This window comes from Neovison vison, chromosome 11 (assembly GCF_020171115.1).
Source record: "Neovison vison isolate M4711 chromosome 11, ASM_NN_V1, whole genome shotgun sequence".
In the NCBI taxonomy this organism is placed as follows: Eukaryota; Metazoa; Chordata; class Mammalia; order Carnivora; family Mustelidae; genus Neogale; species Neogale vison.
In genome coordinates, this window is record NC_058101.1 from 135,266,281 (window position 1) to 135,286,416 (window position 20,136).

General features: G+C 41.1%; 1 protein-coding gene and 1 non-coding gene across 2 annotated transcripts in view; both read left to right on the top strand.

Moving 5' to 3' along the window:
* The first annotated feature begins 9,483 nt into the window (after positions 1–9,483).
* On the top strand, positions 9,484–9,623 carry LOC122890642. The gene has a single exon (XR_006381111.1). It is a non-coding gene; the product is annotated as a U4 spliceosomal RNA (small nuclear RNA).
* A 3,026-nt stretch (positions 9,624–12,649) lies between these two features.
* Positions 12,650–20,136, top strand: part of KLHL2 (kelch like family member 2) — a 111,082-nt gene continuing 103,595 nt past the window's right edge. The window contains exon 1 of the mRNA XM_044224797.1: positions 12,650–12,838. Within this exon, the coding sequence (XP_044080732.1) occupies positions 12,813–12,838 (26 nt within the window). The 5' untranslated portion in view covers positions 12,650–12,812. The remainder of the gene's footprint in view (positions 12,839–20,136) is intronic.

Here is a 20,136-nt window from a genome sequence, read left to right on the forward strand (position 1 = left end):
CAAGTTCCAAATCCACAGGGCAGGCTGTCAGGAAGGGCAGGCTGGAACTTGCCAACATGATTTAAAGTTGCAGTCCATGGGCAGAATTTTTCATTTGGTAGAGAAACCTCAGTTCTATGCTTGAGGTCATTCAACTGATCAAAACAGGCCTACCCAGATTATCCACCTAGATCAGTGTTTGATTGAATAACTAAGGACTATAGCCTAACCTAAACAAGTGGCACATAAAATTGACCATCATAGGGGCGCCTGGGTGGCTCAGTGTGTTAAGCCTCTGCCTTCGGCTCAGGTCATGATCTCAGGGTCCTGGGATCAAACCCCGAATCAGACTCTCTGCTCGGCCGGGAGCCTGCTCCCCCCACCCCACCCCGCCTGCTTTTCTGCCTAGTTATGGTCTCTGTCAAATAAACAAATAAAATCTTAAAAAAAAAAAAAGGACCATCATACCATCTAACATACTATATAATTTTCTAATTAATTATGTCTATGGTCTGTCTGTGTCCCCCCAGCAAAATATAAGTTCCATGAGGCCTAGAGGCCTGTTTTGCTTACTGATATATTCCATAGTCAATATTCAATATGTACTTGTTGAATTAAATCACTTGTTGGATTAAATAGCAACACATCCTCAGGAAGTCTTCTCCGACTACCCGCTGTCCCCACAACAGACACCCACATGCCCTGAGTCAGGTGCTGCTCTTCTCACCTACATCTTTAGGGCGCTAAATCCACCCCCTCCAATCAGATCAACCTAATCTCCTTACAGGAGACTCAACAAAGCTCCAGAAATAAACAAACATCTTGTGATTTATTTACTTAGCTCTTTGCTCACATTCATCTTGTATTTTGTATCTATTTCTTTAGCTTTCTTCTACTTTCTTCCCCTACTCTATTTTGACTAGTTGGGAAAAATAAAAGGAAGGATTGCTACAATTAAGTTTACATATAAAAAAACCGCAGAGGCCGCCTTGAGTTGTTGGAACTGTCTCCATGTGGAGAACCCGTCTTTCAGTTTAGCAGGGTGTATCTATCATTTTACCAGCAGGTTTAAAGCACCAAATATGTCAGATATTGTGTCAAATATTAAGACTTCAGAGATAAAAGTCAAGGTCTCTGCCTTCAGGTAGCTTATAGTCTAGTGCAGGATTATCAAGCGATGTCCTGGGGGACTCTAGCCTCATTAATTAGTTCAAATCACACATTGTTGGTCTATGTTGTGTTTGATATTTAAATCAGTTGTCAATATTGGAAACCAAGAAGATTTCACATTAAAAAAAAAAAAAAGGAATTCTGGCTTTCCTGGAAATACCAGAGGATCCAGTAACGTGGCCTGTATTTCTCCATGGCACAAGTGGCTCAGATCTGAGGGGTAGCTGCTCCCTCTCACTGGGTGTGAGCTTGCTTCCAGTGCCCATCTTCTCTATGTATGCTATATATTGCTTCCCCAATGTAATGGTCAGATGCTGGTTCCTATTTATCACCTTCCATCTTAAATAATGTAGTAATTTAGGTGACCTTCCTGGCCTCCCGTAGGCATTTGGTTTTTGGATCTCTAGTCTAGTGGGCTGTATTTCATAATACACTACTAAAATGCTTTTCAACTGCAAAGTAATTCTGCTTCTGTGATATAATTTGGTGTGCCTAATAAATCTAAGATGTGGGTAGGCCAAGTGTTATTAGTTCCATTTTTCACATGAGGTAATGAAAAGCTGGAGTGGCTAATTTGCTAGTTCAAGGTGTAACGGTTGTTCTAGAATGCAAATTTCCTGATAAGCCATCCACAGTCTAAAGAGTGTTGCTGAGGGATCTCACTCCCTCTCCAACGTTTCCCTCTGCAAGATCTCAGACTGAAGTAGTCAGAGATTGGGGAGGGAAGAAAAATTAGCACCAAGTGAGGTTTGGAATTTTGATGATTAAGATGGAATTGTGGTTTTTTTGGGACTTTAACTAGCTAAAGAACTTCTAGTCATCTGAAAGTGATGGGCCTCTTTCACACTTCAACTTAAGGCAGATGAACACATACTTAGAAGGACAATGGAAGATAAAAGTTGCATTTTCTTTTTTTATTGTATTTATTTGACAGAGAGAGACACAGTGAGAGAGGGAATACAAGCAGGGGGAGTGGCGGAGGGAGAGGCAGGCTTCCCGCTGAGGAGGAAGCCCAAGGCGGCCATCCTAGGACCCACGTTGATCATGACCTGAGCCAAAGGTAGATGCTCAATGACTAAGCCACCCAAGCGCCCCAAAAGTTGCATTTTCTACCCAATCAAAAGGGTCCTGTTTGCTCAACTTCCTAGTTACACACAAAGATGCTTTCTCACACTCTCTGTCACCTACACACACCTCTTTTTTCCTTTTACATACATAGGATCATACTACACACAGATTTTGTAACTTTCTTTTCCTGTCAACAGTATGTCATCTTTTTATGACATTAAGTAGTCTTTTAATGTATCACTTTTAATGGTCCCATAACAGGCCATTACGTGGTGGTATTATAATAATATTTGGCCACTCACCTATTGGTCAATTTAAGTTTCTAATTTATTGTTATAGAAATAAACTGCATTAAATATTCTGGTAGCTCACCCACATGCACACATGATTACTTCTTTATGATAAATTCCTATAAATGAAACTGTTGTGCCACAGGACATTGGTATTTTTGAAACCTTTTGGTACAAGCACAAGGCTTCCTTAATCAATGTCCTTCCTTCAAAAACCTTCCAACTTAGTCATTTCTATTTCAGCTAGATAAATCTCAGTAAAGTAATGCTTGCATATTTTACTCACTTGTTAAAAAGCCTCAGTCTTCTAGCTTATTAGACCAACTTATAAAGCACCCCGGGTCTTGGGAGGTCCCCATGGGAAAACACCTTGTCTTACTTATCTAATCTCACCTACTCTTCAGTTCTGGTTAGGGTATACCTATAATTTTTGCCAGGTCCACCGTTTTTTTTTTTTTTTCCTCCCCTATATGAGGAAACTGTTCCCTTTCCTTCTCTATTGATGTAAATCTACATGTCCCCCAAAGCCCAAATCAAATTAGACTTTTCCAAAAAGTGTTTCTGGGATAATCCAACCCATATTATCTTTACACTCATGAATCATATTCCCCTATAATTTTAGGTATGTATATCTCATTTCCTTGGGATAGTCAAGTTGTTCCCAGGCAGGTTATTTTTTTAAATCTGTCTCCAAGATAAACACAGTGCTAGGTATTAAGTCTTGAAAAGGACTGTAAACTGTGGAATGAGTTAGTGGAGAAAGTTCTGAAATATACCTTGAATGCCTGTAAGAACTGATTATACTCCCATATGAAATTGGATGAGTTACTGAAGTGGCTTCAGCCATACTTTTCTAATACTATGATTATAATTAGTTACTGATAAAGTCAAATCCTTTCCAGCTAGTGTTTTGGAATATATCTCCACTTGCAAAAGTTATTTTGCATGGAATTGAGTATAAGAAAAAAAAAATCTTGCAATGATAATTTAATCACCACAATTACCAAAGCAGTTAGAGGTGGCCAATGATATGGATTTTGAAAACAACATTAGTGAGATTTCACTGTATAAAGATATTTTTATTCAAGGCTTATAACATAAAATAGAACCAACAAATTTAAAAATTACCCTAGATACTGAACATTAAAAAATAAAAACTTTAGTTCATTTAAAAAGACATAAATTATTTTCATTCCACCCCCCCAAAGTATGGTACTTCAGTTTCCAAAAATATTACACATTCAAATAAACTGTAATTATGAACATATATAGATAGCTTCCCACAGTTAGATCTTTAAATGGATTGTGCTAAATAAAATGCATGTTGCTGCAATATTTAAATATACTTTAAAGTAAATCATTATAAGTAGGCATGTAATTACTATGGTTTTAGGAAGATTTAACCAGGAACAAAAACACAAGAGAATGAAATTTGAAATTTCAGCAGCTTTTGACCAACATATAAATGAACAGCTATCCACCATAACTCAGCTCTTCTAGATCTTCCTCATACTCTGAGTTTTAAAGAGAAATCTGTTTAGAAGTGGTAACTGGAATGAAAAATCATGGAGAGAAAAAGTGCACGTTAGAGCAAGAGATATAAAAAAAATTGAGAATCAAGAAATACTGAGGATTTCTGGTAATGTGAATCGGTTTAAAAAAATATTGCTGAACAAGTAGTGACTTAAGTCTTGTTCCTTAAGAATTAGAGTAAAAACAAGATTTCCAAAAGAGTGTGTGCATTTTGGTGAGAGTGGAGGGAAAAAAATATTGTGTATAGTGCTGAGACCCAATGGAGTTATCTATCTGGCAAGGTACTATTTAATCTAATGCATTAGCCAAGCTTCTGATGTTCAAAACTTCCCCTGAAATTAGTATCAGTTAAAATCTTGGAGGTATTGGCAACTGGCAGCCAAGCTTTCCCTGCCTGGGTTCCCCACAGCTACAGCAAATTGGCAGTAAGACTTCCTTAGCAGCTGCTAATGGGCTGATAGTACCATACTGCATGATTCCACTTGTGTAAAACAAACAAATACAAACACATGTGTTTCTATATGTACCACATATGTCTGTAACTGCATAGAAAAATGCTTGAAAGGACATTCATAAAATGGTTAATGTGTGCTACCTCTGGGAAGGGGACTGGGAGAGAGGTCAGTGGGAAGTTTCACTTTATGGTCTGAATTTTTATTTGTAGGAATGCAATCATGAGTTATCTGACTAATAAAAAAATCAACAGTTAAGAAGCTAACAAGTAACAACACAGAGATGTCAGAGATGCATAGAACAATGTGGAGAACATGCAGGAGAGTCTCCATCTTGTCAAAGTAGCTCGCCATAGAAAGTTGCATTACCTGTTTCTTCAAAGTAGAGTAACTCTCTGAGTGATTGTATCTTTGTACCAAGTGGCCTTGTCCTGGCTTATCTGTAACTTCCTGCTGGACATTTCGCTTGGATATCTTACTATTACTGCAAATTCTTAGGCTTAATGCCACACCCATTATCATTTATCCCATGTGATTTTCTTCTTTTTTATCAACTCGTCACCAGATGGGACACGTGGTGGCTCAGTCGATTGGGTGTCTGCCTTCAGCTCAGGTCAAGATCCCAGAGTCCTGGGATAGAGCCCCATGTTGGACTCCCTGCTCAGTGGAGAGTCTGTTTCTCTCTCTCCCTCTGCCTGCTGCTACCCCTGCTTGTGTGCTCGTTCTCTCTCTCTCACTCTCTCTCTGCATCAATAAATAAATAAAATCTTTTAAAAAAATCTGTCACCATATTCTCTTTTTTTATCCATATCAAAACCCCAGGGTATTTGACAACTTCATATTCCTTTGCCTCCATGTCAAATTAGTCAACAAGTCGTGCTCCCTCTTTCTGGGGCACCTGGGTGGCTCAGTTGGTTAAGTGTCGTCCTTTGGCTCAGGTCATGACCCCAGGATCCTGGGATCAAGCCCCGCATTGGGCTCCCCTCTCCCTCTCTCTGCCTGCTGCCCTGCCTACTTGTGCTCTCTATCTCTCTGTCAAGTAAAAAACTTTAAAAGAATAATTTTAAAAAATCACCCTTTCCTGTCCAGGACCATATTCTCTTTTCCTACTCTGTGCCTTTCTCTTTCTTAAGTTCTCAAGTCAGTACTCGCCTTATTTGTGAAGACCTTGTTGTCTGGTACTTTTGTTTAGTTAATTTGATTTAATGTATTGGGTTTATTTCTTGTGTCTGAAACTTGTAACAAGTTTCTTAAAGGCATAATTCTTGCCTTAAGTTTTTTTTAAAGATTTTATTTATTTATTTGTCAGAGAGAGAGAACAAACACAAGCAGGGGGAGCAGCAGAGGGAGAGGGAGAAGCAGGCTCCCTGCTCAGCAGGGAGCCCAATGAGGGACTCATCCCAGGACCCTGGGATTATGACCTGAGCTGAAGGCAGACACTTAACCAACTGAGACACACATAACCCCCAACCGCCACCCCCACCAGCTCCCAACCTATCACAGTATGTTCTTCAAATACGTCATTTAATAAATGTTGCTGGTTGACTGGAATCCAAGTAAGTTCGCCTTCCTTATTTATGGGGAGCATTGATTTTATGCTTCTAAAAGAAAAGAGAAGAAAAAATTAATATATAAATGTTGTATACAAGTGTTCAAATGCACATCACACGAGTCTGAGTTAGAATATACATTCCTGGAGGTAAATGTTTTGGTCGGTGAATATAGTAAATTGTGCCAGTATGTTCATTCAAAATATGTGTTGCATGCATACTATGTGCTAGAACTTTTCTAAGCCTGCATATGCGGGGGGGGGGACCAAACAGACTAAAATCTATGCCTTCATGGAGCTTACATTCCAAGGGGGAAGACAGATGATAAATGAAATAAACATGTAAAACACCTAGTTTGTTAAATTGTGATTTATAAATAAGTGCTTTGGGGAAAAATAAATCAGAAAAGGAGTTTAGAGAGTATTGAGAATACAACTGCAACTTAAAATAGGGTGGTCAGTGCTTTCCTTATGTGGCATTAAAAATTGATATAATACCGAAGTATAATATAATTAGCATTTGCTTGAATCAGTTTGCCTCAGAAAGTATGACTGGGAATATTTTTCTTGTGATTTAGTTTTAGTTGGCTTTTAACAAAGACTTCAAAATGGCAGATTAGGTTCATTTTTAGTTCAGTGAAGAATAGTTCTCATACATATGCAGCCTGGATTCAATTCTATTTCTTGGGTTGGATTATTACCAAGATCTTAACAAGGAAAATGAAGAAATATGGATGCCTCAGGAATTGACTAACCACTTATATCGTGCATTAAACATGCTTCTCTGCATCCAGAAGCTGACTAGAACCAGATTAAGAACTAGAAAGGATTTCTTGGCAAAGGATCCTGACTCACAAAAATAATTCCGAGACTTGGGCTGAGCTCAAATTTTAGGATTTATGTGGAAATTCATGACTTATCTTCATATTACCATGTGAACAATTTGAACAAATAATACAAATTCCCAGAGGCTTTGTTCTCAAAAAAAGTCTGGTGTTCAAGAATATTTTTCATCTCTTCTGTCAGCATTGTCCTTTATTTAAGTAAAGCATTCCTTTCCCAGTGTTATACAGTACATTAAAGAAAAAGACACATTTCAACATCATACTTTGTTATCAAAAATATTGTGATTAAAATAATATAGAAGACATTGAAATGTATTTTGGAGAAAGGAGAGTAGGGACTAGGGTATAAAATATTATTTGGCTAAAATAATACTAATAAGGAGTTACCTCATTATATTAAAGCTATTATATTAAAATGTAATCCACTAATCAATTATTCTGTTAACTCATATTAGATAATCTCTAAGTTTTATTAGGGATGAAGAAAGGACATTGGAGATGAGTAGCTGGGGACGGCCAGAGGTGATAGATAATTGATTCCAAAAGGGAAAAAAAAAGGAACAGAATGGGGAAAATGAGAATGCCAACAAAAAATTTATTTCACTGCTTGGGTTAGGGTCCACGCTATGAACAGTCAGCTGTGATGGACACACAGAAGATGTGGGTAGACATTTGTGTGTGTGTGCGCGCGCACATGCACGCATAACTTCAGATGAATGACAGCATGCTAATAATGTTTCCTGTAATTTGTCAAGAATTTTTACTTGCTCTTTCTTTCCCCCAGCTTTGCTGACTGTGTAGAAAGATGTTTTAGATAATTCTCTAATGAGGTATTACATCACTAGACTACATAAATAGATACCATATAACTCTATGCAAGTAAAAATAGATTAAGTAGATTTTCTTTTCTTAAAAAAAGCACAGAGAAACTGCTTACCTGATATACATTAGTGTGAAGTCTATTTTTGGATATTTCCTGCACCAAGTCCAACATATTTCCAATTAAACTTTGCAGCAAACAATTTGCTTTCATTTCTCCTGGAGCCTCCCATACAGGATAATGGGCAGGTGTGCTATGTGAGAAGTAGGGTGGGTATCGTAAAGACTGTGAAAACAAGGAAGCATTTGCAGGGTAAAGTGGAGTCATAAAAATGAAGGATTCCTTCCATTAAGGATTTTCTATTGGTCTGGAGCAGAAGACTTACATCACACCATTTAACACCACAAAGCATGTAATAAATACCTTTAATGTACTGACAAATCCATTTGCTAAACAGCAAAATCTTGCAAAGATATTTTGAAATGCTTCATAATATATTAGGTACACTACGCTTCTTCCAAATCAGAAGAATAAAAGCAAAAACCCTAATTTAAAACTAGAAAAGCAACTCAAGTAATGCATTTCAAACTACCTATTTAGGATAGAAAATAAGATTTTTTTTGAAGGTCTCCATCTTCTTTAAAAGTGTATTTTTGAGTAAGTGATGCTTTTCATACCTGCTATATTTACACTGAGAAGTATTACAGAAACAGGATCTTCCAGCTTTATACTCTTTGGTGAAATTAAGTCTTTTCTTTACTGGATAAGTCTCAGTTCCCAGATTTTTGCCATGTGATGTGTTTGTGCCTGCCATTGTTACTGCAATGTCCGATTTCAACTCAGTCTAAGTAATTTTTGTCACCAGTTACTGTCATGGATGTGTTCCTCTGTGTGCTTCCTCCTCCTTCTCCTCCTCCATCATCTTCTTTTCGTTCCGTCTTCTGCACAAGTGATATATTCGGGTTATTCACATTAGCTTTAGGTTGTAGTTACTAATATGGCTAAAGACTTGTTTTATTCCAACAGTATAACAAATGAACTTTTGTGTCATCCCTCTGTGGGGTGTGAAGAACTCATCTAAAGAAACATCAGGAGATGAGTGGAGCTAATAACCCACGCAGGGAGAGCTCAAACACCTTTGCATATCCAGTCAGCTCCATACCAAGGAAAGTGGAAATGAGAAGTCCTTGGTGGCCTTGGGTAGCTACTCCTAATCTTTTGTGTCCTTTAGTTGAGAAAATGGTGAAACTGACATAAAAATAAAGATGTATTAAACGTTTTTCCCCCCACAAATTGACTTGCTTTCTTCTTGTCGAGCACTGTCATTTACTTTTCTTGTGAATGGTAAAGCATGGTTGGGTCTTGGGGTTGCATCTGGCCAAGGGTCAGCTTTGTGAAGTTACTTGGCCCATGCAAAGATGAAAATGGAAACTGGTTTCATAAATTGCTACTTATCTTAGGCAGGTCTGCTTATATCTGAAAGCCAAGGATTCCACCACTGTCTTTTCAGAAAACAACAAAAGCTCAGTATGGATTAATTAACATTTTTAAATTGCTTCAAGATTCTTAGATGAGATGTTGAGTTGTGGGTTTAGTTCTTCCATTTTTTTGCAAGGAACAGCATCAGGGCAGAGACTTGGATTAGAAATATGGACTGCCTTCAAATCTACCCAGTGTCCACCATGCTAGGATACTAGAGCTTGTAGGCTGACATTTGACTCTCAGTGAGGTTGAGCTATTCTAAGGTAAAAAGACCATTTGTAAAATCTACAAATTTAGCTTTGCGCAGTGGCAGTATCGTAGCCAATGAGGTTTATCCGAGATGCGATTATTGCTAATTGTAAAATCTACAAATTTAAAACTAGATATGAAAAAGTAAAGGTTTGGGTACATACTTAGCATTCTAGATGACCTGGATCCCTTAAGGACCAGAGAATTCTAACAGATATAATTAACCCAGGGGAGGATGTGAAAGGAGCTATGGTTTGAAGTTGTGTGCCTACTTGTCAGACTGATACATCCTCATTTGGGTGGGAATATACACAGCAATAGAATAATTTTTTTTTTCTTCTTGAAAGAGTTCCTGAAATGGCTGATCAAACAGCTCTGCTCACTCACCTTATATGTAGAAAAAGAAAGTCAGGCCAAAGTTTTGATCAAATCTAAGTTAGTGTGTATCTCTTGGGTCCAGTACTTAATCTCAGCTCAGTCAGGTATGACTGACAGTCATGTAAATGTGTAGAAATAATAATAGCAATGACCATTTATTAAGTGCTTTCATTATACACTTATGTTATACATTTTAGATAGATTATTTCATTTCATTCTTACAATGATCTGATAAAGTAGGAAGGTTTATTTTGGAATCTGAAAAAAACACCAATAACTCATTGTGTATGGGGCACCTGGGTGGCTCAGTTGATTTAAGTGTCTGCCTTCTGCTCAGGTCAAGGTCCCAGGGTCCTGGGGCCGAGCCCTGCAATGGGTTCCCTGCTCAGCAGACAGCCTGCTTTTCCCTCACCCACTCCCCCACTGCTTGTGTTCCTTCTCTCTTTCTCTCTCTCTTGCGCTCTCTCTGTCAAATAAATAAATAAACAAAATCTTTTAAAAATCCTCATTATGTATGCCCTATTCACGGTGGATCAATAATGCCACTACATATGGAGAGGTTAGCCTATGCTAAGGTATACTAAAATATTGCTTTTTTTCCTGGAATACTTCACTAGGCCACCAAGACATTTCTGGTCCTCCTCCAATCCCATCCACTGTTCCTTCTCTGTCTCTTTTAATGAATTCTCTTCATCTTACTATCTTAATATTGGAGTGCCCCAGGGCTCATTTCTTTGTCCTCTTCCATAGCTACATGATGTAGTGGATCTCAGCCAGTTCCACGACTTTAAATAACATCTGCATGCTGACAAACTCCACGGTTATGTCCACTTCAGATATACTTATCTAATTGTCTACACCTATCTTTACATGGAGGTTTAATAGAAACCTCCAACTTAATCATGTCTAAATCAGAGTTTACAAATACTTCCCTCCCCTGACCAAATCTGTTTCTTCCTATCTCCCCAATCTCAGTAAATATCAAGTCCATTCTCCCAAGAGCCCAGATCAAAAAACCTGGGGATCATCTTTGACTCTATTCTTCTTCTTATACTCATATCTAACCTATCAGCAATTCCTGTGTGCTTTATCTTCTAAACTGAATCAGAATCTGCCCACTTCTCTCCATCACTCTGAATTTTCCAGGCCATCCTTATTTCCATTCCAGCTAGGCTAAACTGTTTGCTCTCTTACTTCCCCGCATATTCTGCTCATATAGCAACCAGTCATCTTTTGAAAAACAAAACAAAACAAAACAAAACACCACTTTTTTATTATGGGCCTTGAAAAACATACACATACACGTAAATGATGACCATCCTCATGTACCCATCACTCAGCATCAAAAATCAACATTTTGCCCATTTTTAAATAATTTTCCTTCAATTCCTTACCCTTCCTTTTTCTTTTTTGGTGGAGTATTTTAAAACAAATACCAGCAAAGCTGTCCTTTTAATTATCAGATTAATCCGCTCACAACTTCACAGTAGCTCCTCTTCTTGGTGAAAGAAAGCCAGATCTTTTACGATGGCCTACAGTGCCTCTGTGATCTGTCAGTACTCCCCACAGGATATCTCCTCGGACTGTCTCCTGTCCTCACTCTGCTTCAGCCACACCAGAGGTTCTCAAACCTTAGGGCATCAGCATCATCTGGAAGCCTTGTTACAGCAGACTCCTAGGCTCCCCCCCCCCCCGAGTTTCTGGTTCAGTAGATCTGAAGTGGGCTCAGTAGATCTGAAGTGGGCCTCCTGAATTCGCATTTCTAACCAACTGCCAGACGCTACTGTTGTCCAGCGGGCGTATCTGGGTGACCACCTGCTACATTGTTCTTCTCCCTGCTCCCCAACAAGCCAGGCAAGATCTTGCACAGGAGTCTCTGCCTTACTCTTCCCTGGCCCTGAGGACTTTTTGCTTTCCTGCAGATTGATTTTATTCCACCCCTGTTTAAATGATATCATTTGAGGGGACTTCTCAGGCTACTCCTAAAATAGCATCCCATTTTCCTCACTCTGATTTTCTGCATAGCATGCATCCTTCGTTTGTTTCTTAGCCCGTCTAGATTGACAGCTCCACGAGCAAGGAGACCTGGTTTTGCTTTCTTACCGCATCCCCTACCAAAATCTTGTCTAGTAGGTGCTCACTTCACCTGTACAACGAATGGATCCTACACTGAGAAGGGAGGCCCAGGTCCTTGCTTGGGAAACTGGACAAATTCATTTCTTCTTGCCTCAGTTTCACCATTTGCTAAGAAGTAGTTGGTGAATGCCTACCCTTTCCATCTCCCTGGGCATAGAGAGGTTCAAATCAAAAGAGAATGATGTGAACAGCCTGAGAAGCAGAGCAGTAAGTCAAGAGAGAGCGCTGATATGCTGTGCTTTCGGGTGCCCTTTCCCCGCACAGACAACACCCCCTTCTATTTTCTAGCACCCCCCCCCCCCGTGACCCAAACCCCAGCTGCGGGCGGCCGCCGCCCCCGTCCCGCCCCGCACCCGGCTGGCGCCCGCACGCCTCCGCCGGCAGCAACAGCAGCAGCAGCGGCAGCAGCACCCTCCGCAGCGGTAGCACCCTCAGTAGCAGCCGCAGCAGCAGGAGGAGGAAGGGGAGGCGCCGAGGGAGGGGTCCTCGGCCGCCGCGGGAGGCCGCATCGCCGTCCCGTCACGGCGTCGGCGCGGCCGGGGCCGAACCCGGAAGTGGCCGAGCCCGCGCGCCCGCCCGTCCCGCCGCCGCCTCCGCCGCCGCCGCCGCCTCCACCGCCGCCACCGCCCCGCACTCCAGCGAGCGCGGGAGCCGCGCAGGCAGACGGAGCGCGCCCGGCCGAGCGGGCCATGGCCGCGGGGGCCGCCGCCGCAGGTGGTGGCGCGCGGTGAGGCGAGCGCGGCGCCCCCTCTGGGGCGGATGGAACGCGGCTCGGCGGGCGGGCAGTGCCGGCGTCCGCGGCTGGAATGGTGCTGGCGGCGGCGGTCGGTGCCTGCGTTCTGAAGCCTGAGAGGAGCCACAATGGAGACGCCGTCGCTGCCTCCCGCGTGAGTGAGCGGGCGAGCGGGCGGGCGGGCTGGCTGTGCCGCTGCGGATAAGCGCGCCGCTGCGGCGCGTGTCGCCGGCCGCGGGGGCTGCTCGGAGACGGCCGCCCGGTGCCCGCCGGCGGAAGCAGCCGGGAGCCGCCGGGGAGCGGACGCCGGGGGCGGCGGGAGGTGGAAGCTGCGGGGCGTGACGAGGCGCGGTTCCCGCAGTCCTGAGGTGGACGCGGACGGAAACTCAGCCTGGCCAGGCAGTGACTTAAAGCCCTGTCCAGGATTTTTAGGGAAGGGTCTTCCGATCCCAGGCGAATAGAAGATTCGGTGTGGGGCTGAGCTTGGGGACTCTGCCTGTCCTGTGTACGCCTCCCTGGAATGCATGGGCTGCTGGTGTCCAGCTTGCCAGCCCCTTTCTGAGGGACGGGGATGTGCTGCACGGGAGTCCGTTGAAAAAAGGGAACTGGAAAGTACTAGACACCGGTGTCTAAATGAATTGGTCTTAGGTCGCTTGCTTCTCTGAATTTCTAGCAAAATTATTATCTGAGGAGCTTTTACATCACTCTAAAGGAGCCACGGCTCTTCAGGGCATGTGACCTCTTTTACCTGGCACTGCAGAAAATTGTATCCAGAAACCGGAGCATCTTCTGTTTCCTTGGTACCCTAGGCAAATTAGTAGTGTAGCGACCTGCCAGGCACAGGTGTCTTTTTCCTTGGTACCCAGATACATTCAAGATACCTGCAACGAAACTACTTTCCAGAAATAATAACAGTTGCACAGTTATTGTGGGAGCTATCAAAGATTTGCATTATTCAGTACAGTATTATGTTTTGGAAAGTGTTTAGTAAAAGTGGACTATAAAATCCTCAGGAGTTTTGAAAATTTCAATTTTGACTTGCCTTCCTTAGGTTAACCTTTAGGAAGGGACAAGAGCCCTTTGAATCTGACTTTTCAGACCTCAAGCAAACCTCATTCTGAGAACGGAGTACCTTTTCATGGGAGCTTATTCATGGAGCCTTACGTTTTTCACTTAGATTTGGCCAGCTTCTCTCCATGGCACCAGCCTCTTGCGGTTAGTTGGCAGAGTTCCAGCCAAAATGTGGATATTTGGCTTGGGCTGAATAATATTTTGATGTCAAGTTCTTTTGGGAGAGCTAATAGGATCCTGGAACTACAATTTCTAAAAGTGCCTTACAGCATTTTTAGCTTGAGTGGAACAGGTCATCGGGATCTGAGGAGTCCACCGTAAGGCTGATGAATTGACCCTCTTGGGCGTATAGAAGCAAGGCTCTTGCTTCCTGATCATTGTGGCTTTGAGGGGTTTGTAGGCTTTGTTTTCTGGTCATGTTCTTCAGTGGCGTTGGGAAAGCACCTGAAGCCCTAGGAAACATGATGGTGGGTTGTTAGCATCAGCAGTGTGAATACAGCACATGGATTCTGTCCAGGCTCAAAGGCAATTAAGGCAGGAAATGTTACCTGTATGTAGGTAGTACATGATATATAGAATATACCATGTCGGCATGTTAGTTGTAGTAAATCTGCCCCCTTTATATTCCATTTTCTGCAGTCCCATTTTACTTTTGAAGCAGAGGGAACTATAGGAAAGAACAGGGGCTCTTAGAATGCAGGTGAAAAAAGGGTGTGGACAATAAGGCTCTGGAAGGAGAGAGTAGAGACATAGAAAATGGTTTAAATAGACTTAATTGAAAATGAAATTGATGTGTGCATGCAAACATTGATAAACAGGATCTAGGACAGATCAATTAACCATAATTTTGGTATCTAGCACAATTCTTTGGTATTGAGACTCCATCAGTAATGCTGGAACAATGGCAGGCTGAGATGTGATGGAAGGCTAGGAATGCCCGCAGGGATCAAAGAACTGTTAAAACTTCTTTTAATTGTGGGTGTCTAAAGTTGGTGAGACTTTTTCATTGTGCTTATTCATTTAATGATAAATACAAATAGGGTTTGTTTTCATTTGGTCTCTGTAGAATTAATCTTCAGTTCAGAGTTTGTTAGAATCTGTAATAGTTTTCCTTCCTACCACTTGACCTCTTTGCCTTCACTCCCATTAGCTTACTTTTTTCTTCCTCACTAAGTCATGGGGTGCTGTGTTTGAGAATTGCAAGATGGTGTCTTTGGGGAAGGAGCTTTATTGGGCCTCGCTGGGCTAAAGCTTGGTGGATGGAGGCAGTGGAAGTTATTGGGAGGACTCAGCTTTTTGTAAGGTTAGATTTTTAGCCTGAGTTTTAAGGCAGGGAAAGATGTTTGATGTGGGCTTCAGTCTTGGGTGATGTGGTAGGAAGCAGGGACTTAGGTCCTCTTTGGGGTTTGTTAATTCATTAATTCTGCAAATATTTGAATGCCTGTCTCTGCCTGACACTGTGTAGGAGCTTATGCTGGTGCTTCTTCTCTAACAGCTAGTTTCACAGTGTTTTCAAATCCCACCTTGTTGCCCTTTGGCCTGTTAGCACATGGTCTTAGAGGGGTGGAGTTTCTGTAGTTTTTTGGGATAGGCTTGTTGAAATTAGGTTTTGATTTCGTGTACTCTTTCCACTCTTTGCCTCCACTTTCTCCTCATCCTTTTTGACTCTCTTGTTGTCACTGGGCTTCATATCTCTGCGTATTGTTTTTTGCATTCTATATGTAGCAGTTTGATTGTCTTACATTTTGGAGTCTGGGTGATATGAAGATAATGGGACATTTGCCTCTGATCGAACCTGAAGGTGTGTTACTAAAAACTAGATGTAGGGTAGTAAAGGAAATCCAGGTGGTAAACTGAGATATGCAGCCTTGACCCTAGGAATGTTTCACACATTCTGGCTTTTATGGTTATTTTTGCAAAGGATTTTCAAAATGATTAAGTTGAGGGAAGACAGGTATAGAATGGAGTGCATTTCTTTGACCACCCCTCACCAGTTTCTTAGCCTTCATTTTCTTTCTGGCTCCTCTTTCACAAGTTGACTTTCTCTCTACAAGCCTTATATTGTTGCTTTTCCTTCACAAAACTAAGCAAACATGCCTCAGATACAACAGTATCTTGGACCAGTGATTCCACATCACTGGAGACTCTTGGCATCGGAGTTGTTCAAGCGTAGGCAGGCAAACATCTCGTTGACCACGCTCTAAGGGATTTAGACAGCAGAAGATGGGTTGAATTAGAACAGAAGTTTTCAGAATTTTGGATTTCACTGACCTGTGAAGTTAAAAGAAAAAAACTCAGGTACAACACAGGATTGCTAAGTTTTTTGTTTTGCCCAGCAGGAAAAAAGATCTATAAAATAATAATTATCAACTTTTACTGTAACTCTCACTATCTTTTGGTAAGAGAAAGGACGTTTTAGTGTCCCTTTCCAAATACAAAGAAGGGCATTATCTCAGATTAAAGGCTAGTCCTTAAATGGAATAAATTTAGTTTTATGAAACCTTACTACATTTTCCTTATTTTGTCACAGACCAAATAAGGTCTGTGAAGTTCCCTGAAGCCTGACATTTGTAATCCACTGGACCAGATGACCTTTAATGTTCTTTCTACTTTTAAGATTCAATTACTGGGGATTTAGAACCCTGACACAGGTTACCCCCATATTCATTGGTTTGTCTTTTATAGCACATTGGAATATATTCTTGTTTTTGTATAACTAGACATGAATGTTAAGTTGGGCATCTGTCAGATCATAGGTGAATCTCCTCAGTGACAAAGATGTTTAAAATATTTAGGAGCAGTAATGGCTGACAAGATGATGTTGAGAGAAGACATGGATCAGTGAGTTTTAAAGGAAGTGTTATATAAGGAAAATTCTTAAGTGTATTTGGGAACTTGAGATGTGGATTCTGGAAATAGGTAACATGTCAGCAGTAGTTTTAAAATTTTCTGATGCTGGGAAATCACTCGTCCTCCTCCTACTGAATAGCTCCAATCCTTGTTTCTAGTCTGTACTTTCTAATGCACCCAGTAGGCATTCAATCAATATTAGTAAGTATGCTTTCATGAACGTGACTGTAAATTTACTCACCTGTGGCTGTTAAGGAACTGCATCAGGAATGTTTATGAAAACAATTGAACTTCTTAAGATCAGATGGAGGGTTCTTTCCAGGTGATACAAAGAATGAAAATTGTTTTTTAGATGCTCTTCTATAGAATTCTTCCAAATTCCAGATGTATTTACTGTTTATAATAAGGGAGTTCAGGTTTTTCATTCAAGTTTATTGGGTGCTTACTATGACCAGGCTTTGGGGATATCTCAGAAAACAAAGTCCTTGGCCTGGGTGGCTCAGTTGGTTAAGCAGCTGCCTTTGGCTCAGGTCATGATCCCAGTGTCCTGGGACTGAGTCCCACATTGGGCTCCTTGCTCGGCAGGGAGCCTGCTTCTCCCTCTGCCTCTGCCTGCCATTCTGTCTGCCTGTGCTCACTCTCTCTCCTTCTCTCTCTCTGATAAATAAATAAAATCTTTAAAAAAAAAAAAAAAGAAAAGAAAACAAAGTCCTTTTCCTTGTGGTTGAAACTGATAGTGAACAAATGTATAATACATTTACTGTAGTGCATGGGTCAGTATATTTTGTGTTATGTGCTTTACTGTTTTACATTTCAGGCTGTTGGCATTTGCTGAAGTTTTTTTTTTTTTTTTTTTTTTTTAAGATTTTATTTATTTATTTGACAGATCACAAGTAGGCAGAGAGAGAGGAGGAAGCAGGCTCCTTGCTGAGCAGAGAGCCCAATGCGGGGCTGGATCCCAGGACCCTGGGATCATGACCTGAGCCAAAGGCAGAGGCTTTAACCCAGTGAGCCACCCAGGCGCCCCACTAAAGTATTTTTTTGATCAGTTCTTTTCACTGATCCTGCCTTGAAAAATAAGTTCTGCTTTTCATGTCACTACTTTTTCTTGGTTTCCTCCTGTAGTTTTTAGGTTGTTTAATGTGATTTACTTTATTTCGTTTAGTCTTGTCAACACTCTTGTCTGTAGGTCTCTATTATCTTTTTTTAGATGGTTAATTTTCATAGGTTATCAAGTAGAGGAGAAGTTGGGACTCATTGAACACTTTTTTCCTGTTTTACATGGCTTCTCTTCTATTACTGTTTGTTGGCTCCTCCTCACAAATGCAGGTCGTGGCCAGTTGTTTTTAATCAACTATTAATCACTATGTTGTGGGTCCATCTGTATCTTAAGCCTGGGTTCTAGATCTGTGCTTCAGTCGTGAATTGTCAGCTTCTTACAGAACATCTACTCTTAGCTTATAGCTTAGATTCGACATGCCTAAAACTGAGTTCTCAAACTGACTTCACTTTGTAACATCTGCACTTATTCAGTGGTTAATCATTCGTCTGGTCCTAGATACCCAAAGCCATGGAAGGGTCTCTGGTGTCTCTCTCTCTCTCATCGTCTTCCACTTCTTATCAGCTTCCAGGAAATGTAGAGTCCTGGTTTCAAGTGTTCATTCTGACTACTACCATTCTGACCAACGGATTTTATCCCTTGATACCTGCATTTTTTTCCTCCTACCTTTTCTCCTATTAACCTCTATGTGTTCTTTCCTCACCTTTTAATCCATCTATGGTTTTGACCCCAACAACATCTTACAGTCACATCCAATGACTTAGCAAACCAGTGATCAGAACCCTCTTACCATTTTGGCTTAATCTTATAGTATGTTCAAAATTATTATTTGCTTTTGACCTCCGAGAGTAAACTCTGCCTTATCACATAGACTTTTCCTGTCCTGTCCCCAGTTAAAACAACTTGGAATTCTTCCAAGGCCCACTTGGAACCCTGTCTTCCTTCAGAGTCTTCCCTATTTACTCCAATTCGTTTCAGCCGCTCTTTGCATTCCTACAGTATCAGTAATCCATTATCCTGCACTTGCGTACTGACTTACGCGATTCCCTAGTGGTTTCAAATGTGCCTCCCAGTTAGATGGTAATTGGAGAAGTTTCCTGCATTCAGCCTCCTTTATATCCCTCACTCTGCTTAATGTTAGGGCATGTGGTCGGCATCTAAGCAGTGCTTACCTACTTGATTTATTAACAGTGGTGGTTGTCTGGAGTATTGCTAATAACTTTTGATTGATTGTTGCAATTAAAAATGAGGAAGGCCATTAAAATCCATAAAAATAGATCTCTACATTCAGTTTAGCTCCCAACCTCAACATTTTTCTTCTTAACTCTGTATTTACATTCATACAGTACTTAGTGCTTGTACAGCTCCCTGAGGCAAGTAGGTGAGGTGTTATTATCTTTGACTTTCCTATTACATTTCATATTAGACATATTTATGGAATAACAAAAGCTTATTTTATAAGTAAACCGTCTGAAGCTCAGAGAGACCAAGTGACTATACCCAAGGTCACTTGGTTAGTATTAGGTGTAGCAGAACTACAGTGCAGGTCTTCCAGTTGATTCTGGTCCTCTTCTAGTGCCTTTTCGTTCAAGTGCTAGAAAATGTGGCCTAGTCAACTAAATTGTCAAATCAGATTGCTGCCCTCTCTTACTGGCCAAGTGCTGGTAATACTATGAAAAGTGGTGAAAGAAAGGCCAGAAATAGGAGTTGCTAAAAGGCATGGGAGTGTTTGAAATGGATCATCAACTTCCTCCTCCCAATTTTAGCACATCATAAATATCCCACTCTGACAGTGCTTTGTTAACTGTTCATAATGTATTCTTTAAAATAAGATTGATCTTGCATAAGACACACTTTTACCCTGGTCCCTTTCCTGGTAATAGTCACTGCCAGGGACAAAAAGTGCCTGATTGTGCTCTGTTTGTCATGTAGGTGGGAGGGAGAGAGGGAGAGAGAGCTGAGTTGAACTGAAGCAGAGCTTTTTACAGCTCTATTGTTCTACTATCAGAGAACAATTATATCCCAACTTCCATCAGCCTCTCCACTTCAGACATCCCAACCACCTCCTCCTGCCAGTGCTTCTCCTCACACTTAACATAAAGCTACACAACTAAATCCTAGGAGGAAAAGAGGGGACATACGTGATTTCTCCCTCTGTCCTCCAGTAGGTTCAGTGCTCTGCTTTCATTGTTAATCCATTTTAGTAAAATTGGGTCTTTCCAGCTTTTCCAGCTCAGAGAATGCTGAAACATAACTTTTGGGGGGGGAATATATATATATATAAAATCAGTGGCATTACCTTTTGTTCTGTCACCATGCAAAGTTATTAAAATATTGTTGACTATATTCCCTGTGCTGCACCTCTCATCCTCGTGACTTATCTTATAACTGGAAGTTTGTACCTCTTAGTCCCCTTCACCTGTTTTACCTAGCCCCCAAACCTTCTCCTCTCTAGCAACCACTAGATTGTT